We start from the raw sequence: 23,230 nt of genomic DNA, 5'->3' as shown, positions 1-23,230 counted from the left end.
TTTGTGGAGGGGGCGTGGCCAGAGCTCCGTGGGGCGTGGCTAGAGCCCCTCAGGGGGGAAATTTTGAGGGGGTCTTTGAGAGTTTGACCCCAAATTTTTGGGTTCCCTGAGGGGAATTTTGGGTTTTGGGGCGTGGCCAAAGTGGCTGAGGAGAATTTTGGGGCGATTTTGGGGGGTTTTGGGGTCGATTTGGGATGGCTTTATGGTTAGGGGCGTGGCCAGAGCTCGGTGGGCGTGGCCAGGGCCCCTGAGGGGGGAATTTTGAGGGGGTCTTTGAGAGTTTGACCCCAAATTTTTGGGTCCCTGAGGGGAATTTTGGGTTTTGGGGCGTGGCCAAAGTGGCTGAGGAGAATTTTGGGGCGATTTTGGGGGGTTTTGGGGTCGATTTGGGATGGCTTTATGGTTAGGGGCGTGGCCAGAGCTCGGTGGGCGTGGCCAGGGCCCCTGAGGGGGGAATTTTGAGGGGGTCTTTGAGAGTTTGACCCCAAATTTTTGGGTCTCTGAGGGGAATTTTGGGGTTTGGGGCGTGGCCGAGGCCGCTGAGGGGAATTTTGGGGCGGTTTTGGGGCGTTTTTTGGGGTTTTGGGGCGGGTTTTGGGCAGTGGGCGGGGCCCGAAGCGAAAGCGAAAGCGATGGCGGGAGCGCGGCTGCTGCTGGCGGGTGAGGAGGGGCCCAAAAACCCCAAAATCGGCCCCAAAATCCGCTCCCGACCCCAAATCCCGGCCGATCCCAACCCTGGAGCCCCCAAATCCTGGGAAATCCCCCAAAATCCCCCCCAAACCCCCAAAATCGGGACCCCAAAATCCGCCCCGACCCCAAATCCTGGGAAATCCCCCCCAAAGTTCCCCAAAAACCCCAAAATCGGGACCCCCAAAATCCGCCCCGACCCCAAATCCTGGGGAATCCCCCCGAAATTCCCCCAAAAAATCCGGACCCCAAAACCGCCCCCGACCCCAAATCCCAGCGGATCCCAACTCTGGATCCCCCAAATCCTGGGAAATCCCCCCAAAATTTCCCGAAATCCCCAAAAATCGGGACCCCAAAATCTGCCCCGACCCCAAATCCCGGCGGATCCCAACCCTGGATCCCCCAAATCCTGGGAAATCCCCCCAAAATTCCCCGGAATCGGGACCCCAAAATCCCCCCCGACCCCAAATCCTGGCGAATCCCCCCAAAATTCCCCGAAACCCCCAAAATCGGGACCCCAAAATCCGGGACATTCCCCGAAGCGGGACCCCCAAATCGGGCCCCAAAATTACCCCAAATTCTTGTTTCCCCCCCCCAAAACCGCCCCAAATCCGCCCGGGACCCCCAAGCCCCGCCCCCAGCACCCCCAAATCCTTCCAAGACCCCCCAAAACCTCCCCAGGACCCCTCAAAACCTCCCCAGGACCCCCAAACTCCCCCCAAATCCCCCCAGGATCCCCCAAATCCCCCCCCCAAATGCTCTCTAGACCCCCGCAGGACCCCCCAAATCCCCCCTAGACCCCCCCAAATCCCCTCAAAATCCCCCCAGGACCCCCAAACTCCCCCCAAATCCCCTCCAAAACCCCCCAAAACCTCTCCAGGACCCCCCAAACCCCCCCAGGACCCCCCAAATTCCCTCCAAGACCCCCCAAATCCCCCCCAAAACCTCTCCAGGACCCCCCAAACTCCACCAAATCCCCCCCAATTCCCCTCCAGGACCCCCCCCAAATCCCCCCACACTCCCCCCAGATCCCCTCAGGACCCCCCAAACTCCCCCCAAATCCCTCCAGGATCCCCCTAGACCCTCCCAAACTCCCCGAGGACCCCCCAAAACCTCCCCAGGACCCCCAAATCCCCCCACACTCCCCCCCAGGACCCCCCAAATCCCCCCAAAATGCTCTCTAGACCCCCCCAAATCCCCTCCAGGACCCCCCAAACCCCCCAGGACCCCCTACACTCCCCCCAAATCCCCCAAAACCCCCCCAAAACCCCCCCCAAATCCCCCCCAATTCACCCCAGGACCCCCCAAACCCCCCGCAAAACCCCCCAGGACCCCCCAAATCCCCCCACACTCCCCCCAAATCCCCCAAAACCCCCCCAGGACCCCCCCCAGGACCCCCCAAACCCTCCCCTAGGACCCCCCAAACCCCCCAGGACCCCCCAAATCCCCCCCAAATCCCCCCTGACGGGTTTCTTTGCCCCCCCAGGGCTGTTGCAGGTTTTGGGGGGGGGTCGCGGTTTTTGGGGAGCCCCCCCCCGCGCTGCGCTGCCCCCTGCTGGACGAGCGCGGCTCCCCCTCCCCCCGCGGGGCCCTGCTCCGGTTTTTGGGGGGTCCCGGGGCCCCCCCGCCCCCCGAGACCCCCCCGGACCCCCAGAACACCTTCGATGTCACCGGTGCGAGACCCCCCCCCAAAATCGGGGGGACCCCCGGGCCTGGGGGGGTTTGGGGGGCGATTTTTGGGGGGTTTTGGGGAGATTTTTGGGGGGTCCTGGGGGGGTTCTGGGGAGGTTTTGGGGAAGATTTTTGGGGGGCGGTTTTTGGGCGGTCCTGGGGGGTTTTTTGGGGGGTTCTGTGGTGTTTTCGGGGGGATTTTGGGGAAGATTTTAGGGGGTTCTGGGGGGTTTTTGGGGGGGTTTTGGGGAGATTTTTGGGGGGTCCTGGGGGGGTTTTGGGGGCGATTTTTGGGGGTCCTGGGGGGGGGTTTGGGGGGTCCTGGGGGGGTTCTGGGGGGGTTTGGGGGGCGATTTTTGGGGGGTCCTGGGGGGGTTTGGGGGGCGATTTTTGGGGGGTCCTGGGGGGGTTTTGGGGGCGATTTTTGGGGGTCCTGGGGGGGTTCTGGGGGGGTTTGGGGGGCGATTTTTGGGGGGTCCTGGGGGGGTTTGGGGGGCGATTTTTGGGGGTCCTGGGGGGGGGTTTGGGGGGTCCTGGGGGGGTTCTGGGGGGGTTTTGGGGGCGATTTTTGGGGGGTCCTGGGGGGGTTCTGGGGGGGTTTGGGGGGCGATTTTTGGGGGGTCCTGGGGGGGTTTGGGGGGCGATTTTTGGGGGGTCCTGGGGGGGTTTGGGGGGCGATTTTTGGGGGGTCCTGGGGGGATTTTTTGGGGGGTCCTGGGGGGTTTTGGGGAAAATTTTTGGTGGTTCAGGGGATGGTTTTGGGGGAGATTTTGGGGTTCTGGGGGGGGGGGTTGGGGCGATTTTTGGGGGCAATTTTTGGGGTTTTTTTGGGCGTTCTGGGGGGGCTTTGGGGGTGATTTTTTGGGGTTTTTGGGAGGTTCTGGGGGCGGTTTTTGAGGGGTTTTGGAGGTGATTTTTTGGGTATTTTGGGGGAGTTTTGAGGGCAATTTTTGGGGTTTTTTTGGGGGGATTCTTGGGGAGTTTGGGGGCATTTTGGGGGGGGTTCTTGGGGACCATTTTTGGGGGGTTCTGGGGGGGTTTCGAGGAGATTTCTGGGGGAAATTTTGGGGGGTCCTGAGGGGGTTTTGGGGACGATTTTTGGGGGGTTTTGAGGGGGTTTGGGGGTGGATTTGGGGTGATTTTAGGGAGGATTTGGAGCAGGATTTTGGGAGGGATTTGGGGTGGATTTTGGGGCGGTTTTGGGGTGGATTTGTAGCGGGACTTTGAGGGGTTTTGGGGGCAATTTCGGGGTGGTTTTAGAGCGGGATTTTGGAGAAATTTGGGAGCAGATTTTGGGTGATTTGGGGTAGGATTTGCAGTGGGGTTTTGGGGGGATTTGGAACGGGATTTTGGATGGATTTTGGGGCGGTTTTGGGAGCGGATTTTGGGATGGATTTGGAGCGGGATTTCAGAGGGATTTTAGGGCAGATTTTGGGTGATTTTGGGGTGGATTTGGAACGGGATTTTGTGTGGATTTTGGGGTGGATTTGGGAGCGGATTTCGGGGTGGTTTTGGAGAGATTTGGGAGCAGATTTTGGGTGATATTGGGGGGGATTTGCAGCGGGATTTTGGGGGTTTTGGGTGCGATTTCGGGGTGGTTTTGGAGCAAGATTTTGGAGGGATCTGGGAGCAGATTTTGGGTGATTTTCGGGGGGATTTACAGCAGGGCTTTGGGGGGTTTTGTGGGCAATTTTTGGGGGGATTTTGGGTGGTCCTGCCGGTGTTTGGGGGGCGATTTTTTGGGTATTTTTGGGTGGGATTTCGCGCCTCTTCCACGTCAGTTTTGTGCTACATTTTTTTGGGGTGTTCCCTGGAGCTCACCCCCATGTCCCCCCTCTCCCCCAGACCCCTGGGGGGTGCTGCAGGATTTCTGGGGGCCCTCCCGGGAGCCCCCCCGGTGCGAGCTCAGCCCCACGGCGCCGCTGCTGCCGCCCCCGGCGGGGTCCCCGCAGTGTCACCCGGGGCTGGGGGCGCGCTGGTGGCTGCTGGCCCTGGGGACAGCGGAGAGGGAGGGGACAGCGCTGCTGCGCCAGGGGCCCGGCGAGCCCCCCGGCCTCAACGGTGAGCGGGGGACACCCGCCGTGGCACTGTCACCCGAGTGGCACTGTCACCCGTGTGGCACTGTCACCTCTGTGTCGCTGTCACCTCGGTGTCATTGTCACCTCTGTGTCATTGTCGCCTCGGTGTCGTTGTCACCTCGGTGGCGTTGTCACCTCGGTGTCCTTGTCACCTGTGTGTCACTGTCACCTTGGTGTCGTTGTCACCTCTGTGTCATTGTCGCCTCGGTGTCGTTGTCACCTCGGTGGCGTTGTCACTCGTGTGTCATTATCACCTCTGTGTCCTTATCACCTCTGTGTCATTGTCACCTCGGTGTCATTGTCACCTCTGTGTCATTGTGACCTCGGTGTCATTGTCACCTCGGTGTCATTGTCACCCGTGTGTCGTTGTCACCTCGGTGTCGTTGTCACCTCGGTGGCGTTGTCACCTCGGTGTCGTTGTCACCTCGGTGGCGTTGTCACCTCGGTGTCATTGTCACCTCTGTGTCATTGTCACCTCTGTGTCGTTGTCACCTCGGTGTCGTTGTCACCTCGGTGTCACTGTCACCTGTGTGTCATTGTCACCTGTGTGTCACTGTCACCTCGGTGTCACTGTCACCTCGGTGTCATTGTCACCTCTGTGTCGTTGTCACCTCTGTGTCGTTGTCACCCGTGTGTCGTTGTCACCTCTGTGTCATTGTCACCTCGGTGTCATTGTCACTTCTGTGTCGTTGTCACCTCGGTGGCGTTGTCACCTCGGTGGCGTTGTCACCTCTGTGGCATTGTCACCGTGTTGTCAACTTTGTGTCATTGTCAACTCTGTGGCATTGTCACCTATGTGTCGTTGTCACCTGTGTGTCATTGTCACCTGTGTGTCATTGTCACCTCGGTGTCACTGTCACCTCTGTGTCATTGTCACCTCTGTGTCGTTGTCACCTCTGTGTCATTGTCACTTCTGTCATTGTCATCTCTGTGTTATTGTCACCTCGGTGTCACTGTCACCTCTGTGTCATTGTCACCCGTGTGTCGTTGTCACCTCTGTGTCGTTGTCACCGTGTTGTCACCTCTGTGACATTGTCACCTTTGTCATTGTCATCCTTGTCATTGTCACCTCAGTGTCATTGTCACCTGTGTGTCACTGTCACCTCGGTGTCATTGTGACCTCGGTGTCATTGTCACCCGTGTGTCATTGTCACCTCTGTCGTTGTCACCCGTGTGTCATTATCACCTCTGTGTCATTGTCACCCATCTGTCATTGTCACCATGTTGTCACCCCGGTGTCATTGTCACCCGTGTGGTGTTGTCACCTCAGTGTCATTGTCACCTCTGTGTGTGTCATTGTCACCCATGTGTCGTTGTCACCCGTGTGTCGTTGTCACCTCGGTGTCATTGTCACCTCTGTGTGTGGCACCTGTGTCACCCTGTTGTCCCAGATGTCCCCCCCCGTGTCACCGCCAGTGTCACCCCGTGTTCCCCGTCCTCGTGTCCCCCTCGATGTCCCCTCGATGTCCCCACTGTCCCAGTGTCCCCAATGTCCCCATTGTCCCCAGTGTCCCAATGTTCCCATGTCTCCAATGTCCCCCATGTCCCCAATGTCCCCATTGTCCCCAATGTCCCCATTGTCCCCAGTGTCCCCTCATTGCCCCCAATGTCCCCCCGATGTCCCCATGTCCCCGATGTCCCCCAATGTCCCCGGTGTCCCCGATGTCCCCATGTCCCCAATGTCCCCCTCATGTCCCCAATGTCCCCGATGTCCCCATGTCCCCGATGTCCCCGATGTCCCCAGCGTCCCCTTACCCTCAATGTCCCCCCACCCCCCAGTGACCCCCTGTCCCCAATGTCCCCAATGTCCCCATTGTCCCCAATGCCCCAATGTCCCCCAAATGTCCCCATTGTCCCCAATGTTCCCTTACCCTCAATGTCCCCAATGTCCCCCCATTATCCCAGTTGTCCCCAATGTCCCCGATGTTCTCCTGTTGTTTCTGTTGTCCTCCATGTCCCTCCATTGTCCCCATGTCCCTATTGTCCTAATGTCCCCGATGTCCCCAGTGTCCCCATTATCCCCATTGTCCCTAATGTCCCCAATGTCCCGAGTGTCCCCCATTATCTCCGTTGTCCCCAATGTCCCCGATGTCCCCAGTGTCCCCAGTGTCCCCAATGTCCCCAATGTCCCAATGTCCCCAATGTCCCCAATGTCCCAATGTCCCCAATGTCCCCAATGTCCCCAGTGCCCCAATGTCCCCATTATCCCCAGTGTCCCCAATGTCCCAATGTCCCCAATGTCCCCATTATCCCCAATGTCCCCAGTGCCCCAATGTCCCCAATGTCCCCATGTCCCAATGTCCCCAATGTCCCAATGTCCCAATGTCCCCAATGTCCCCAATCTCCCCCCATTATCCCAATTGTCCCCAATGTCCCCATTATCCCCAATGTCCCCATGTCCCCAAAGTCCCCAATGTCCCCATGTCCCAATGTCCCCAATGTCCCAATGTCCCAATGTCCCCAATGTCCCCAGTGTCCCCATTATCCCCAATGTCCCCATTATCCCCAATGTCCCCAATGTCCCAATGTCCCCATGTCCCCAAAGTCCCCAGTGTCCCCAATGTCCCAATGTCCCCAATGTCCCCATTATCCCCAATGTCCCCATGTCCCCATGTCCCAATGTCCCCAATGTCCCCAATCTCCCCCCATTATCCCAATTGTCCCCAATGTCCCCATTATCCCCAATGTCCCCAATGTCCCCATTGTCCCCAATGTCCCCAATGTCCCCATTATCCCCAATGTCCCCAATGTCCCCATTATCCCCAATGTCCCCAGTGCCCCAATGTTCCCAATGTCCCCAGTGCCCCAAGGTCCCCAATGCCCCTGCAGTGTCCCCGATGTCCCCCCATGTCCCCAATGTCCCCGATATCCCCCATGTCCCCAATGTCCCCATGTCCCCAATGTCCCCAATGTCCCCGATATCCCCAATGTCCCCAATGTCCCCAATGTCCCCAATGTCCCCGATGTCCCCCTGCTGACAGCGCTGTCCGTCCCGCAGTGTCCGTGTTCATCTCCACGCTGACGCCCAGCCTGCGGGGGCTGCTGGGCTCCCCCCAGACCCTGCACTGCTCCTTCGGCCCCGCCGGGGGCCCCTTCGCGCTGCGCTGGCTGCGCCACGGCCGCGCCGGCACCCGCCGCCTGCTGGCCTTCGACTCGGCCGCCCCCCGCGCCACCGCGGCCGCGCCGGGGACGCTGCTGCTGCTGGGGGGACGCGGGGACACCGCCGGGACTCCGGTGAGGGGACACGGGGGGGACAGGAGGGGTCATCCCAGCTGCTGGGGGGACACGGGGACACCGCCGGGACTCCGGTGAGGGGATGGGGGAGGGGGCTTTGGGTCCTCCCGGCCGCTAGGGGGCACTGCTGCTGCTGGGGGGACGCGGGGACACCGCCGGGACACCGGTGAGGGGACACGGGGGGGACAGGAGGGGTCATCCCGGCTGCTGGGGGGACACGGGGACACCGCCGGGACTCCGGTGAGGGGACACGGGGGGGACAGGAGGGGTCATCCCAGCTGCTGGGGGACACGGGGACACCGGTGAGGGGACGGGGGGGGTCCTCCCAGCCGCTAGGGGGCGCTGCTGCTGCTGCTGGGGGGACACGGGAGACCCCCTGGGACACCGGTGAGGGGATGGGGGGGGACAGGAGGGGTCATCCCAGCTGCTGGGGGACACGGGGACACCGCCGGGACACCGGTGAGGGGACGGGGGAGTCCTCCTGGCTGCTGGGGGGGACATGGGGACACCGCCGGGACTCCGGTGAGGGGACAGGAGGGAGGGGTCCTCCTGGCCGCTAGGGGGCGCTGCTGGCGCTGGGGGGGACACAGGAACGCCCCCAGAGCAGGGGACACCACCAGGACACTGGTGAGGGGACAAAGGAGGGGTTGGGTCCTCCTGGCAGCTAGGGGGCGCTGTACCGCCTCAGTCCTCCTGGCCGCTAGGGGGCGCTGTAGGCATGGACCCGCCTTGGTCCTCCCGGCTGACAGGGGGCACCACTGGCACTGGGCAGCCTTGGTCCTCCTGGCCACTAGGGGGCGCTGGGGGCAAGGAACCATTTTGGTCCTCCCAGCCACTAGGGGGCACTGTGGGTGTGGAACCACCACGGTCCTCCCAGCCGCCAGGGGGCGCCACTGACGCGGCCCTTTTCCTTGGTCCTCCCAGCCACCGGGGGGCGCCATGGAGGTGTCGCTGCAGCTGCCGCCGCTCTCGGTGTCTGACGACGGCTCCTTCGTCTGCTCCGTGACCACGCCCCACGGGCAGGTGCAGCAGGTGCTGCGGATGAACGTGATTGGTCAGTGCCGGGGGCGGGGCTGAGGGCAGTGGGTGGGCTCCCAGTATATCCCAGTATGTCCCAGTGCCCCTCTCTGTGCCCACACTGGGCTGGCAGAGCTCTGGGGTCAGTATGGACGGGCTCCCAGTATATCCCAGTATGTCCCAGTGCCCCTCTCTGTGCCCACACTGGGCTGGCAGAGCTCTGGGGTCAGTATGGACGGGCTCCCAGTATATCCCAGTATGTCCCAGTGCCCCTCTCTGTGCCCATACTGGGCTGGCAGAGCTCTGGGGTCAGTATGGACGGGCTCCCAGTATGTCCCAGTCTGTCCCAGTGCCCCCAGTTCACTGTCCCTCTGTCCCCAGCCCCTCCCCAGGTGTCCCTGCTGCTGTCCCTGGGGCTCCTGGCCAATATCCCAGTCCCTTCCAGTCCTTCCCAGTTCCCTCCCAGTCCATTCCAAGTCCCTCCCAGTGCCCCCAGTTTTCACTGTCCCTCTGTCCCCAGCCCCTCCCCGGGTGTCCCTGCTGCTGTCCCTGCTGTCCCCGGGGCTCCCGGCCGAGCTGCCAGTCCCTCCCAGTCCCTCCCAGTCCCTCCCAGTCCCTCCCAGTCCCTCCCAGTCCCTCCCAGTCCATTCCAGTCCCTCCCAGTCCCTCCCAGTCCATCCCAGTCCATTCCAGTCCCTCCCAGTTCCCTCCCAGTCCCTCCCAGTCCCTCCCAGCCCATTCCCAGTCCCTCCCAGTGTGTCCCAGTCCCTCCCAGTGTCCCCAGCTCACTGTCCCTTCTGTCCCCAGCCCCTCCCCGGGTGTCCCTGGTGCCCCCCCGGCTGTCCCCGGGGCTCCCAGCTCACTGTCCCCGTGTCCCCAGCTCACTGTCCCCATGTCCCCAGCCCCTCCCCGGGTGTCCCTGGTGCCCCCCCGGCTGTCCCTGTGTCCCCAGCTCACTGTCCCTTCTGTCCCCAGCCCCTCCGCGGGTGTCCCTGGTGCCCCCCCGGCTGTCCCCGGGGCTCCCAGCTCACTGTCCCCGTGTCCCCAGCTCACTGTCCCCTCTGTCCCCAGCCCCTCCGCGGGTGTCCCTGGTGCCCCCCCGGCTGTCCCCGGGGCTCCCGGCCCGGCTGCGCTGCGACGCCGTCGGGTTCTTCCCGCTGGACGTGGGGATGCGCTGGGAGCGCCGCGCCCGCGGGGACCCGCGCCCGCTGCCCCTGGCACCCGGGGACACCGCGGGGGACACCTCGGGGGACACCTCGGGGGACACCTCGGGGGACACCGCGGGGGACACCTCGGGGGCCACCAGCCCCCCCGGGGACGCCGCGGGGCCGGGCTGGAGCTCCGGGCACCGGCGCGGCACCGACGGCACCTTCAGCCGCAGTGCGGGGCTGCGCGTGCCCGCGGGGACGGCCGGGGACACCTACAGCTGCCTGGTGACACACGCGGCGTGGGACACGCCACACAGGGTCAGCGTGGAGGTGACAGGTGATGGGACAGCTGGGGACACACCTGGGGACATTGGGGACAGGGTTAGGGGACACTGGGGACAGGGTTTGGGGACACCTACAGCTGCCTGGTGACACACGCGGCCTGGGACAGGCCCCACAGGGTCAGCGTGGAGGTCACAGGTGAGGGGACAGGGTTAGGGACACTGGGGACACTGGGGACAGGGTTTGGGGACACCTACAGCTGCCTGGTGACACACGCGGCGTGGGACAGGCCACACAGGGTCAGCGTGGAGGTCACAGGTGAGGGGACAGCTGGGGACACTGGGGACACTGGGGACAGCTGGGGACACACCTGGGGACACTGGGGACAGGGTTTGGGACACTGGGGACAGGGTTAGGGACACCTACAGCTGCCTGGTGACACACGTGGCGTGGGACAGGCCCCACAGGGTCAGCGTGGAGGTGACAGGTGAGGGGACAGGGTTAGGGACAGCTGGGGACATTGGGGACAGTGTTTGGGTCATTGGGGACAGGGTTTGGGGACACCTACAGCTGCCTGGTGACACACGCGGTGTGGGACACGCCAGTCAGGGTCAGCGTGGAGGTGACAGGTGAGGGGTCAGCTGGGGACAGGGTTTGGGGACACCCAGGGACATCAGAGGCAGGGTCTGGGGACATCTGGGTTGGAGTTGGGGACACCAGAAGCAGGGTTGGGGACACTGGGGACATCAGGACCAGCACCAGGAGGGTCTTGGGACACCAGGATTGGGGTTGGGGACACCAGGAATGGCATTGGGGACGTTGGGAGCAGGGTTGGGGACATTGAGGGTGGAGTTGGGGACACCAGAACCGGGTTGGGGACATCAGGAGCAGGTTTGGGGACATCTGGGACAGGGTTGGGGACATTGGGGACATCAGGACCAGCATTTGGAGGGTCTTGGGACACCAGGGTTGGGGTTGGGGACATTGGGGACAGGGTTGGGGCACTTGGGGACATCAGGGACAAGGTTGGGGACACCTGGGGACATTGAGAATGGAGTTGGGGACACCTGGGGACATCGAGGGTGGGGTTAGGGACATCAGGAATGGGCTTGGGGACACCAAAAACAGGGCTGGGGACACCTGGGATGGAGTTGGGGACACCAGGAGCAGGGTTGGGGACACCTGGGGACACTGGGGACAGGGCTGGTGACATCAGTACAGGGCCGGTGCCACCATGAGGGGCTCGGTGCCACCAGGACAGGTTTGGTGCCACCAGGACAGGGCCGGTGCCACCATGAGGGGCTCGGTGGCACCGGGCCGTGGCTGACGTGTCCCCCTGTCCCCAGGTGTCCCCGGGCCCAGCGTGGAGGACACGGCGGGGGTGGCCCTGGTGGCCTTTGTCATCGGGGGGCTCTGCCTGCGCCTGTGGCCCGCGGCGGGGAGGTGACACCGCTGCCAACAGAGTCCCCAAGGTCCCCAAATGTCACCAAAATACCCAATGTCCCAAATGTCCCGAATGTCCCCAGTGTCCCCAAACCTCTCCAATGTCCCCAAACGTCCTCAGTGTCCCCAAATGTCCCCAAAATCCCCAACGGCCCCAAAGTCCCCAAATGTCCCCAAAGTCCCCAGATGTCCCCTCAATGTCCCAAATGTCCCCAAACCTCCAAAATGTCCCCAGAGTTCCCACTGTCCCCAATGTCCCCAAATGTCCCAAATGTCCTCAATGTCTGCAATGTCCCCAAATGTCCCCAAAGTCCTCCATCCCCTCAATGTCCCCAAATGTTCCCAATGTCCCCAAATGTCCCTAAAATCTTCAATGTCCCCAAAATGTCCCCAATGTCCCCAAATGTCCCCAATGTCCCCAAAGTCCTCCATCCCCTCAATGTCCCCAAATGTTCCCAATGTCCCCAAAGTCCCTAAAATCTTCAATGTCCCCAAAATGTCCCCAATGTCCCCAAATGTCCCCAATGTCCCCAAAGTCCTCCATCCCCTCAATGTCCCCAAATGTTCCCAATGTCCCCAAATGTCCCTAAAATCTTCAATGTCCCCAAAATGTCCCCAATGTCCCCAAATGTCCCCAAAATCTTCAATGTCCCCAAAATGTCCCAAATGTCCCTAAAGTCCTCAATGTCCCCAAATGTTCCCAAAGTGTCCAAATGTCCCCAAAGTCTTCAATGTCCCCAAAATGTCCCAAATGTCCCCAAAGTCCCCAATGTCCTCAATCCCCTCAATGTCCCCAAATGTCCCCAAAGTCCCTAAAATCTTCAATGTCCCCAAAATGTCCCCAATGTCCCCAAAGTCCTCAATGTCTCCAATGTCCCCAAATGTCCCCAAAGTCCTCAATCCCCCCAATGTCCCCAAATGTCCCTAAAATCTTCAATGTCCCCAAATGTCCCCAAATGTCCCTAAAATCTTCAATGTCCCCAAATGTCCCCAAATGTCCCTAAAATCTTCAATGTCCCCAAAATGTCCCCAATGTCCCCAAAGTCCCTAAAATCTTCAATGTCCCCAAAATGTCCCCAAAGTCCTCAATCCCCTCAATGTCCCAAAATGTCCCCAAATGTCCCCAAAGTCCTCAATGTCTCCAATGTCCCCAAATGTCCCCAAAGTCCTCAATCCCCCCAATGTCCCCAAATGTCCCTAAAATCTTCAATGTCCCCAAATGTCCCCAAATGTCCCTAAAATCTTCAATGTCCCCAAATGTCCCCAAATGTCCCTAAAATCTTCAATGTCCCCAAAATGTCCCCAATGTCCCCAAAGTCCCTAAAATCTTCAATGTCCCCAAAATGTCCCCAAAGTCCTCAATCCCCTCAATGTCCCCAAAATGTCCCCAAAGCCCCTAAAATCTTCAATGTCCCCAAAATGTCCCCAAATGTCCCCAAATGTCCCCAATGTCCCCAAATGTCCCCGAAGTCCCCAAAGTTCCCAATCTAGTTTTCACTATAGAAGAGACGCCGAGGGCGGGGCAGAGTGTTAACCAGGGTGAAAAGCATTGGAAATAAAAGACAGATATCTCATAGTTTTATCGTTTTATGATATTTTAACAATGTAATATAGTTTTATAATATTTTATAGTTTTCACTATAAAAGAGACCCCGTGGGCGGGGCAGAGTGCCCTTGGCTGCCTTGCTGATCAGACCTGGGCTGGACAGACAGAAAAACTTTGTAGATAAGGAACAATAAACTCAACTGAAGACCAAAAGCAAGAGTCCAGACTCCTTCTTCAGAGCTTCAAGAGATCATTGGCCATTTTTTGGATATTTTAATTTAAAAGACCCCGTAACAGGAGATTTTTGGCCATTTTTTGGATATTTTAATTTAAAAGACCCCGTAACAGGAGATTTTTGGCCATTTTTTGGATATTTTAGCCTTAAAAGAGCCCGCAACAAGAGATCGTTGGCCATTTTTTGGGTATTTTAGTTTAAAAGACCCCATTACAAGAGATCGTTGGCCATTTTTGGGTATTTTAGCCTTAAAAAACTCCCCAACAAGAGATCGTTGGCCATTTTTTGGGTATTTTAGTTTAAAAGACCCCATTACAAGAGATCGTTGGCCATTTTTGGGTATTTTAGCCTTAAAAAACTCCCCAACAAGAGATCGTTGGCCATTTTTTGGGTATTTCAGTTTAAAAGACCCCATAACAAGAGATCGTTGGCCATTTTTGGGTATTTTAGCCTTAAAGGACCCCGTAACGAGATCGTTGGCCGTTTTTTGGATATTTAATCTCAAAAGACCCCGTAACAGGAGATCGTTGGCCATTTTTGGATATTTTAGCCTTAAAAGACCCCGCAACAAGAGATCGTTGGCCATTTTTTGGATATTTAATCTCAAAAGACCCCGCAACAAGAGATAGTCGGCCATTTTTGGGTATTTAATCTCAAAAGACCCCATAACAAGAGACCGTTGGCCATTTTTGGGTAGTTTAGTCTCAAAAGACCCCGTAACAAGATCGTTGGCCATTTTTTGGATATTTAATGTCAAAAGACCCCACAACAAGAGATCGTTGGCCATTTTTGGGTATTTTAGCCTTAAAAGACCCCGTGACAAGAGATCGTTGGCCATTTTTTGAGTATTTTAGTTTAAAAGACCCTGCAAAAAGAGATTTTTGGCCATTTTTTGGGTATTTTAGCCTTAAAGGACCCCGTAACGAGATCGTTGGCCGTTTTTTGGATATTTTAATTTAAAAGACCCCGTAACAGGAGATCATTGGCCATTTTTTGGATATTTAATCTCAAAAGACCCCATAACGAGATCGTTGGCCATTTTTGGGTATTTTAGTTTAAAAGACCCCGCAAAAAGAGATTTTTGGCCATTTTTTGGGTATTTTAGCCTTAAAAGACCCCACAACAAGAAATCTTTGGCCATTTTTTGGGTATTTTAGTCTTAAAAGACCCCGCAACAAGATCGTTCGCCATTTTTTGGATATTTTAGCCTTAAAAGACCCCGTAACAGGAGATCATTGGCCATTTTTTGGGTATTTTAGTCTCAAAAGACCCCGCAACAAGAGATCGTTGGCCATTTTTTGGGTATTTAATCTCAAAAGACCCCACAACAAGAGATAGTCGGCCATTTTTGGGTATTTAATCTCAAAAGACCCCATAACAAGAGACCGTTGGCCATTTTTGGGTAGTTTAGTCTCAAAAGACCCCGTAACAAGATCGTTGGCCATTTTTTTGATATTTAATGTCAAAAGACCCCACAACAAGAGATTTTTGGCCATTTTTTGGGTATTTTAGCCTTGAAAGACCCCGTGACAAGAGATTTTCAGCCATTTTTTGGGTATTTTAGTTTAAAAGTCCCCATAACAAGAGATTTTTGGCCATTTTTGGGTATTTTAGCCTTAAAAAACTCCCCAACAAGAGATCGTTGGCCATTTTTTGGATATTTAATCTCAAAAGACCCCATAACGAGATCGTTGGCCATTTTTTGGGTATTTTAGTCTTAAAAGACCCCACAACAAGAGAGTTTTGGCCATTTTTGGATATTTTAGCCTTAAAAGACCCCATAACGAGATTGTCGGCCATTTTGTGCCTTGTTAAGGAAAAGCTTCCGAACTCACGTAAGTGAGTAAATAAATAAAAATAAAATAATAAATAATAAATGAATAATAATAATAAAAAATAGAAAATAATAAATAATAATAAATAAGAAATAACAAAATAACAAATAATAAACTCTTGAGCCCGAACATGAGCTCCATCTCCAATGCCTTCAGTCCACAGCCGTGAGTCCAAGGCTCCGCCCACTTTCATTCTCCTCCAGGCCCCGCCCCTTTTCTTCATTCATTCATTCAATTTCTCTCCAGACCCCGCCCCTTTTCCATGCCCCACCCAGGCCCCGCCCCTTTTCCAGTCCCCATTCATTGCCCACTGGGCTCCACCCACTTTCATTTCCCTGCAGACCCCGCCCCTCTTTCAGGCCCCGCCCCCTTTCCCGGCCCCCATTCATTGCCCGCCCCTTCCCACCCCAGGCCACGCCCCCTCCTCTCCCCATTGGCCACCGCTAACTGGGCCCCGCCCATTTTCCCATGCTCCCTTTCAAATCCCCGCCCCCTCCCCGCTCCGCCGCTCCCCATTGGCTGCCCTGGAGGGAGGGGTCAGGACGCACCCCCAGGTGTTGGCCACGCCCCCTTTGGGCCACGCCTCGCGTTTATAGCCCCGCCCCTTGCTGCTGGACACGCCCACAAGGTGCCACACCCCTTCAGACCCCGCCCCTCCCAATTCCCAGTTCCGTGCTCTGACCCCGCCCCCTCCCGAAGCCCCGCCCTCAAATACGCATTGGCCACGCCCCCGGACGGATTTTTATCAATGGAAACCAAAAATCGACACAAATCGACCCAAAAATACAATCCCGGAGGGGGGCGGGGCACGGGCACACCTGTGACGTCACGGGGGAGGGGCCAGCTGGGATTTTGGGGGGTCCCAGGTGGGATTTTGGGAGTTCCAGGTGGGATTTTGGAGGCATCCAGGTGTTCCTGGGTGGGTCCAGGTGGTTTTTTGGGGTCCCAGGTGTTTTTTTGGGAGTTCCAGGTGGATTTTTGTGGTCCCAGGTGCTTTTTCGGCGGTTTCAGGTGTGATTTCGGGGGCCCCAGGTGGGTTTTGGGTGGGTCCAGGTGGGTTTTGGGCGGTTTCAGGTGGGATTTTGGGGGTCCCAGGTGGATTTTTGTGGTCCCAGGTGCTTTTTCGGCGGTTTCAGGTGGTTTTTTGGCGGTTTCAGGTGTGATTTCGGGGGCCCCAGGTGTGATTTTGGGGGTCCCAGGTGGGTTTTGGGTGGGTCCAGGTGGGTTTTGGGCAGTTCCAGGTGGTTTTTTGGGGATCTCAGGTGGATTTTTGTGGTCCCAGGCGCTTTTTGGGCGGTTTCAGGTGTGACTTTGGGTGGTCCCAGGTGGGTTTTGGGCAGTTCCAGGTGGGTTTTGGGTGGGTCCAGGTGGGTTTTGGGTGGGTCCAGGTGGTTTTTGGGCAGCCACAGGTGGGTTTTGAGGGGTCCCAGGTGGTTTTTGGGGGTCCCAGGTGGTTTTGGGCAGTTCCAGGTGGGTTTTGGGGAGTTCAGGTGAGTTTGGGTGGGTCCAGGTGGGTTTTGGGTGGGTCCAGGTGGTTTTTTGGGAGTTCCAGGTGGTTTTTGGGAGTCCCAGGTGTTTTTTTGGGAGTTCCAGGTGGATTTTTGTGGTCCCAGGTGCTTTTTCGGCGGTTTCAGGTGGTTTTTTGGCGGTTTCAGGTGTGATTTCGGGGGCCCCAGGTGGGTTTTGGGTGGGTCCAGGTGGTTTTTGGGGAGTTCAGGTGAGTTTGGGTGGGTCCAGGTAGTTTTTGGGCGGTTTCAGGTGGGTTTTGAGGGGTCCCAGGTGGTTTTTGGGGGTCCCAGGTGGATTTTTGTGGTCCCAGGTGCTTTTTCGGCGGTTTCAGGTGGTTTTTTGGCGGTTTCAGGTGTGATTTCGGGGGCCTCAGGTGTGATTTTGGGGGTCCCAGGTGGGTTTTTGGGGATCTCAGGTGGATTTTTGTGGTCCCAGGCGCTTTTTGGGCGGTTTCAGGTGTGATTCTGGGTGGTCCCAGGTGGTTTTGGGGTGTCCCAGGTGGGATTTTGGAGGCATCCAGGTGTTCCTGGGTGGGTCCAGGTGGGTTTTGGGGGATCCAGGTGTCATTGGGGGGTTTAGGGTGGGGTTTGGGGGGATCCAGGTGCTTTTTGGGGGGATCCAGGTGTCCTGGGAGGGATCCAGGTGTGTCCGGGCAGGGTGCAGGTGCCCAGGTGTGCTGGGAACTGCTGATCCAGGTGTGCAGGAACCCGAACATCTGGGCGGGCTGGGACTCAGGTGTGAGGGATCCAGGTGTGAGGGGATCCAGGTGTGTGAGGGATCCAGGTGTGAGGGATCCAGGTGTGAGGGATCCAGGTGTGAGGGGGATCCAGGTGTGAGGGATCCAGGTGTGAGGGGGGATCCAGGTGTGAGGGGGGATCCAGGTGTGAGGGATCCAGGTGTGAGGGATCCAGGTGTGGGGGATCCAGGTGTGAGGGATCCAGGTGTGAGGGATCCAGGTGTGTGAGGGATCCAGGTGTGTGAGGGATCCAGGTGTGAGGGGGGATCCAGGTGTGAGGGGGGATCCAGGTGTGTGAGGGATCCAGGTGTGAGGGGGGATCCAGGTGTGAGGGACTCAGGTGTGGGGGATCCAGGTGTGAGGGGGGATCCAGGTGTGTGAGGGATCCAGGTGTGTGAGGGATCCAGGTGCCCAGGTGTGGGTGGGACTTGGTTATCCAGGTGTGATGTCACCTGGTTATGACATCACCCACCCAGGTGTGACGTCACCAGCTCACCTAGCCATGACATCACCTGCCCACACCCCCCCCCTCCTGCCCAGGTGTGATGTGACCCCCGCCAGGTGTGACGTCATCCAGGTGTGCGACCTCCGGGCTCACCTGGCTGTGACGTCACCGTCGTACCCAGCTGTCCCCTCCCCCCTCACCTGTCCACCCCCAGGTGTGATGTCACCAGCTCCACCAGGTGTGATGTCACCTACCCCACCAGGTGTGATGTCACCTGTCCCACCAGGTGTGATGATGTCATACCCATGACATCACCCTGACTCCCCCTCCATGTCCCTGCACCCGCCCAGGTGTGACATCACCTGCGCCCAGGTGTGCCAGGTGTCACTCAGGTGTGCCAGATGTCACTCAGGTGTGACAGTTGTCACGCAGGTGTCACTCAGGTGTGTCAGTTGTCACTCAGGTGTTACAGGTGTGTCACTCAGGTGTGCCGGGTGTCACTCAGGTGTCACTCAGGTGTGTCAGTTGTCACTCAGGTGTTACAGGTGTGTCACTCAGGTGTGCCGGGTGTCACTCAGGTGTCACTCAGGTGTGTCAGGTGTCACTCAGGTGTGCCAGGTGTGTCACTCAGGTGTGTCAGGTGTCACTCAGGTGTGCCGGGTGTCCCCGCGCAGGTTCCGCGGTGTCTCACGAAGCTGTCCCGCCACATGAAGGCGCGCTGGCAGGTGCCGCAGGTGTGACAGGTGTGACAGTACCTGTGCCCAGGTGTGCCGGGTGTCACACAGGTGTGCCAGGTGTGTCACTCAGGTGTCACACAGGTGTCACTCAGGTGTCACTCAGGTGTGTCAGGTGTGACAGGTGTGCCACTCAGGTGTGTCAGGTGTCACTCAGGTGTCACTCAGGTGTGCCGGCTGTCCCCGCGCAGGTTCCGCGGTGTCTCACGAAGCTGTCCCGCCACATGAAGGCGCGCTGGCAGGTGCCGCAGGTGTGACAGGTGTGACAGTACCTGTGCCCAGGTGTGTCAGGTGTCACTCAGGTGTGTCAGGTGTCACTCAGGTGTGCCGGCTGTCCCCGCGCAGGTTCCGCGGTGCCTGACGAAGCTGTCCCGCCACATGAAGGCGCGCTGGCAGGTGCCGCAGGTGTGACAGGTGTGACAGTACCTGTGCCCAGGTGTGACAGGTGTCACTCAGGTGTCACTCAGGTGTGCCGGCTGTCCCCGCGCAGGTGCCCCGGTGTCTCATGAAGCTGTCCCGCCACATGAAGGCACGCTGGCAGGTGCCGCAGGTGTAGGGCCGCAGCCCGGTGTGCGTTTTCATGTGCTCCGCCAGGTGATGTTTCATCTTGAAGCGCTTGCGGCACAGCGCGCAGCCGAAGGGCCGCAGCCCCAGGTGCATGTTGACGTGCCGCTGCCGCATGCTGCGGTGCGAGAACGCCTTCCCGCAGTGGCACACGAACACCTTGGCCGGGCTCACCTGCGCCCCAGGTGCGCCCGGGGCGGGGCCGGGGGCGGGGCCGGGGGCGGGGCCTGCCCGCGGGGGGCGGGGCGCTCTGCCCGGGTTCGCCATCCTGCCTGAAATCCTGGCCGAAATTCCCGGCTTTTCCTGCGGAATTCTGCCGGTTCTGCTCAAAACCCCCGAGGTTCCGTCCGGGATTCCGGCAGTTCTGCGCAGAATTCCCTCGGTTCCATCCTGAATCCTGCCGGTTCCAGTCAAAATTCCCGAATTTTCCTGCGAGATCCCCGAGGTTCTGTGCGGAATTCCTCTGATCCTGGTTGGAATTCTCTCATTTTCGTGAGGAATTCCACCGGTTCCGGTCAGAATTCCCTCGGTTCCGTCCCGAATCCTGACGGTTCTGGTCAAAATTCCCGAATTTTCCTGCGAGATCCCCGAGGTGCTTTGCGGAATTGTTTTGTGTGGAATTCCTCTGATCCCGGTTGGAATTCCCTCGTTTTCATGCAGAATTCCGCCGGTTCCAGTCAAAATTCCCTCGGTTCCGTCCCGAATCCTGCCGGTTCTGGTCAAAATTTCCGAACTTCCATGTGAAATCCCGCCGATTCCAGTTAAAATTCCCTTGTTTTCATGCGAAATCCTGCCGGTTCTGTGCGAAATTCCCTCGTTCTCGTGTGAAATTCCAGCAGTTCCCGTCAAAATTCCCTCATTCTCGTGTGAAATTCCGATTCTGGTCAAAATTCTCTCGTTTTCGTGCAAGATTCTGCCGGTTCTGTGCAAAATTCTCTCATTTTCACGCAAAATTCTGCCGGTTCTGTGCACAATCCCCTCGGTTCCGTGCAGGATTCCCTCGTTTTCGGGCGAAATTCCCCCAATTCCTTCGCTTCCGCCTGAAATCCCGCTGGTCCCGTGCAAAATTCCCTCGTTTTTGTGCAGAATTCCAACATTTCTGAGTGAAATTCCCTCATCTCCGTGTGAAATTCCAGCATTTCCGTGCGATGTTCCCTCGTCTCCGTGCGGAATTCCGCGGATCCTCTCGCTGCCCCACGAGCCCCGGCCCCTCCCAGGCCCCATTCCCGAATTTTCCCGGTCATTCCCGGATCCCATTCCCAACTTTTTCCGGTTCCTCCCGGATCCCATTCCCGAATTTTCCAGGGATCCCATTCCCGAATTTTCCAGGGATCCCATTCCCAAATTTTCCCATTTCCTCCCAGATCCCATTCCCGAATTTTCCAGTGATCCCATTCCCGAATTTTTCCGGTTCTTCCCAGATCCCATTCCCGAATTTTCCCGGCATCCCATTCCTGAATTTTTCCGTTTCCTCCCGAGCCCCATTCCCAGATTTTCCCGGCCATTCCCAGCTCCCATTCCCGAATTTCCCCGGCCATTCCCAGATCCCATTCCCGAATTTTCCAGGGATCCCATTCCCGAATTTTCCAGCTCCTCCCAGATCCCATTCCCGAATTTTCCAGGGATCCCATTCCCAAATTTTCCAGGGATCCCATTCCCGAATTTTCCCGGTTCCTCCCGGCTCCCATTCCCAAATTTTCCAGGGATCCCATTCCCGAATTTTCCCGGTTCCTCCCGGCTCCCATTCCCAAATTTTCCAGGGATCCCATTCCCGAATTTTCCCGGTTCCTCCCAGATGCCATTCCCGTATTTCCCCGGCCATTCCCAGCTCCCATTCCCGAATTTTCCAGTGATCCCATTCCCAGATTCTCCCGGCCATTCCCGGCTCCCATTCCCGAATTTTCCCGGTTCCTCCCAGCTCCCATTCCCAAATTTTCCAGGGATCCCATTTCCGAATTTTCCCAGTTCCTCCCAGCTCCCATTCCCGAATTTTCCTGCTTCTTTTCAGATCCCATTCCCGAATTTTCCCGGGATCCCATTCCCGAATTTTCCCTCTTCCTCCCGGCTCCCATTCCTGTATTTCCCCGGCCATTCCTGGCTCCCATTCCCGAATTTTCCCGGTTCCTCCCAGCTCCCATTCCCGAATTTTCCCGGTTCCTCCCAGCTCCCATTCCCGAATTTTCCCGCTTCCTCTTAGATCCCATTCCCGAATTTTCCCGGGATCCCATCCCCGAATTTTCCCGGTTCCTCCCGGCTCCCATTCCCAAATTTCCCTGGCCATTCCCGGCTCCCATTCCCGAATTTTCCAGGGATCCCATTCCCGGATTTCCCCGGCCATTCCCAGCTCCCATTCCTGAATTTCCCCGGCCATTCCCAGATCCCATTCCTGAATTTTCCAGGGATCCCATTCCCGAATTTCCCCGGCCATTCCCAGCTCCCATTCCCGAATTCTCCCCGGCTCCCACCCCCGAACTCTCCCGGCCGTCTCCCACCTCCCCATTCCCGCCGGGAATCCCGGGCTCTCCCCCTCCCAGCTCTTCCTCCTCCTCCTCCTCCTCGCAGCTGAGCCCCAGCTCCTGCTGCACCCAGCGCCGCTGGCCCGGCGGCAGCGCCCGCGGGCCTTCCTCGCACCGCCCACCCTCCTCCTCCTCCTCCTCCTCCTCCTCCTCCTCCTCCTCCTCCTCCTCCTCCTCCTCCTCCTCCTCCTGGCAGGGAATCCCCGCCGGGGACCGGGGCCGCCAGCACCGCGATGATGATGCTGATGAAGATGACGCTGATGAAGATGACGCTGATGAAGATGACGATGACGCAGACGCAGCCCCGCAGCAGCTCGGCGCACTTGCCCACGATGTGCCACATCTGCAGCACGCTGCCCGCCGTCAGCAGCCCCAGCAGCTCGCCGCGGGCCAGCGAGAGGCGCCCGGTGTAGGCGCAGCGCAGCGCCTGGGCGAAGGCGGCGGGCGGCACGGCCGCGGGCAGCTCGATGCAGTCGCGCTCCCGGAGCAGCAGCTGCTCGCGGAAGAAGGGCGAGGCCGCGGCCAGCACCGCCCGGTGCGCGCGGAACTCGCGGCCCCGCACCCGCACCGAGAGGTCGCAGAGCTGCCCCCGCAGGCGCTGCCGGTTCAGGTTCCGCAGCAGCGCCGGCGGCGCCTGCGGGAACTCCACCTGCAGCCAGGAGGAGGAGGAGGAGGAGGAAGGAGGGGGGGAGCAGGGCCGGGGCATGGCGGAGGGGGAGGGGAAGGGCTGGGGAGGGGGGGAGAAGGGTTGGGGTCAGGAATTGGGGAGCCCGCGTCCAGGGTTCTGACCCAAATCCCACTAATTCCAACCAAAATCCCATTAATTCTGGCTGAAATCCCATTAATTCTGACCCAAATCCCACTAATTCCAACCAAAATCCCATTAATTCTGGCTGAAATCCCATTAATTCTGACCCAAATCCCATTAATTTTCAGATAAAATCCCTTAATTCTGTGATAAAATCCCATTAATTCTGACCAAATCCCATTAATTCAGACCCAAATCCCATTAACCCCAACCCAAATCCCATTAATTCAGACCCAAATCCCATTAACCCCAACCCAAATCCCATTAATTCTGGCCCAAATCCCACTAACCCCAACCCAAATCCCATTAATTCAGACCCAAATCCCATTAATTCTGGCTCAAATCCCATTAATTCTGGCCCAAATCCCATTAATCCAGACCCAAATCCCATTAACCCCAACCCCAATCCCATTAATTCTGACCCCAATCCCATTAATCCAGACCCCAATCCCATTAACCCCAACCCAAATCCCATTAATTCAGACCCAAATCCCATTAATTCCAACCAAAATCCCATTAATTCTGGCCCAAATCCCATTAATTCCAAACCAAATCCCCTAATTGTGGATCGAAGTTCATTAATTCTCTGATAAAATCCCTTAATTCTGACCCAAATCCCATTAATTACGTGATAAAATCCCATTAATTCTAGCCCAAATCCCATTAATTCTGACCCAAATCCCATTAATTCCAAACCAAATCCCCTAATTGTGGATCGAAGTTCATTAATTCTCTGATAAAA

General features: G+C 57.8%; 4 protein-coding genes and 1 long non-coding RNA gene across 6 annotated transcripts; 3 read left to right on the top strand and 2 right to left on the bottom strand.

The window, feature by feature from the left end:
* Positions 1–391: 391 nt before the first annotated feature.
* On the top strand, positions 392–13,136 carry LOC135292332 (tapasin-like). The gene is made up of 9 exons (XM_064406549.1): positions 392–425; positions 545–660; positions 2,174–2,360; positions 4,204–4,419; positions 7,435–7,670; positions 8,595–8,724; positions 9,759–10,172; positions 11,464–11,917; positions 11,985–13,136. Exons 1-8 carry the CDS (start codon positions 392–394, stop codon positions 11,562–11,564), a joined length of 1,434 nt encoding a protein of 477 aa, XP_064262619.1. The 3' UTR covers positions 11,565–11,917; positions 11,985–13,136.
* On the top strand, positions 6,197–7,414 carry LOC135292326 (uncharacterized). The gene is given in 6 exon segments (XM_064406543.1): positions 6,197–6,214; positions 6,535–6,706; positions 6,796–6,859; positions 6,989–7,102; positions 7,104–7,356; positions 7,358–7,414. Coding segments are annotated over 6 exon segments (678 nt in total).
* A 3,779-nt stretch (positions 13,137–16,915) lies between the features above and the next one.
* Positions 16,916–18,079, top strand: LOC135292330 (uncharacterized). 2 transcript variants are annotated; one of them, XR_010354736.1, is made up of 3 exons: positions 16,916–17,483; positions 17,549–17,611; positions 17,829–18,079. It is a non-coding gene; the product is annotated as an uncharacterized LOC135292330 (long non-coding RNA). The 2 variants fall into 2 exon arrangements; XR_010354737.1 differs by having other exon boundaries at positions 17,549–17,641.
* Positions 18,080–18,687: 608 nt separating this feature from the next.
* On the bottom strand, positions 18,688–21,329 carry LOC135292328 (uncharacterized PE-PGRS family protein PE_PGRS54-like). The gene has a single exon (XM_064406547.1). The coding sequence runs from the start codon at positions 20,737–20,739 to the stop codon at positions 19,060–19,062; it is 1,680 nt and encodes a 559-aa protein (XP_064262617.1). The 5' UTR covers positions 20,740–21,329; the 3' UTR covers positions 18,688–19,059.
* Positions 21,080–22,870, bottom strand: LOC135292329 (uncharacterized). Its single transcript, XM_064406548.1, has one exon. The coding sequence runs from the start codon at positions 22,384–22,386 to the stop codon at positions 21,358–21,360; it is 1,029 nt and encodes a 342-aa protein (XP_064262618.1). The 5' UTR covers positions 22,387–22,870; the 3' UTR covers positions 21,080–21,357.
* Between the last annotated feature and the right edge of the window lie 360 nt (positions 22,871–23,230).

The sequence above is a fragment of the Passer domesticus genome, unplaced genomic scaffold (assembly GCF_036417665.1).
Source record: "Passer domesticus isolate bPasDom1 unplaced genomic scaffold, bPasDom1.hap1 HAP1_SCAFFOLD_298, whole genome shotgun sequence".
Taxonomy (NCBI): Eukaryota; Metazoa; Chordata; class Aves; order Passeriformes; family Passeridae; genus Passer; species Passer domesticus.
This window is presented reverse-complemented; position numbering and strand designations above follow the sequence as displayed.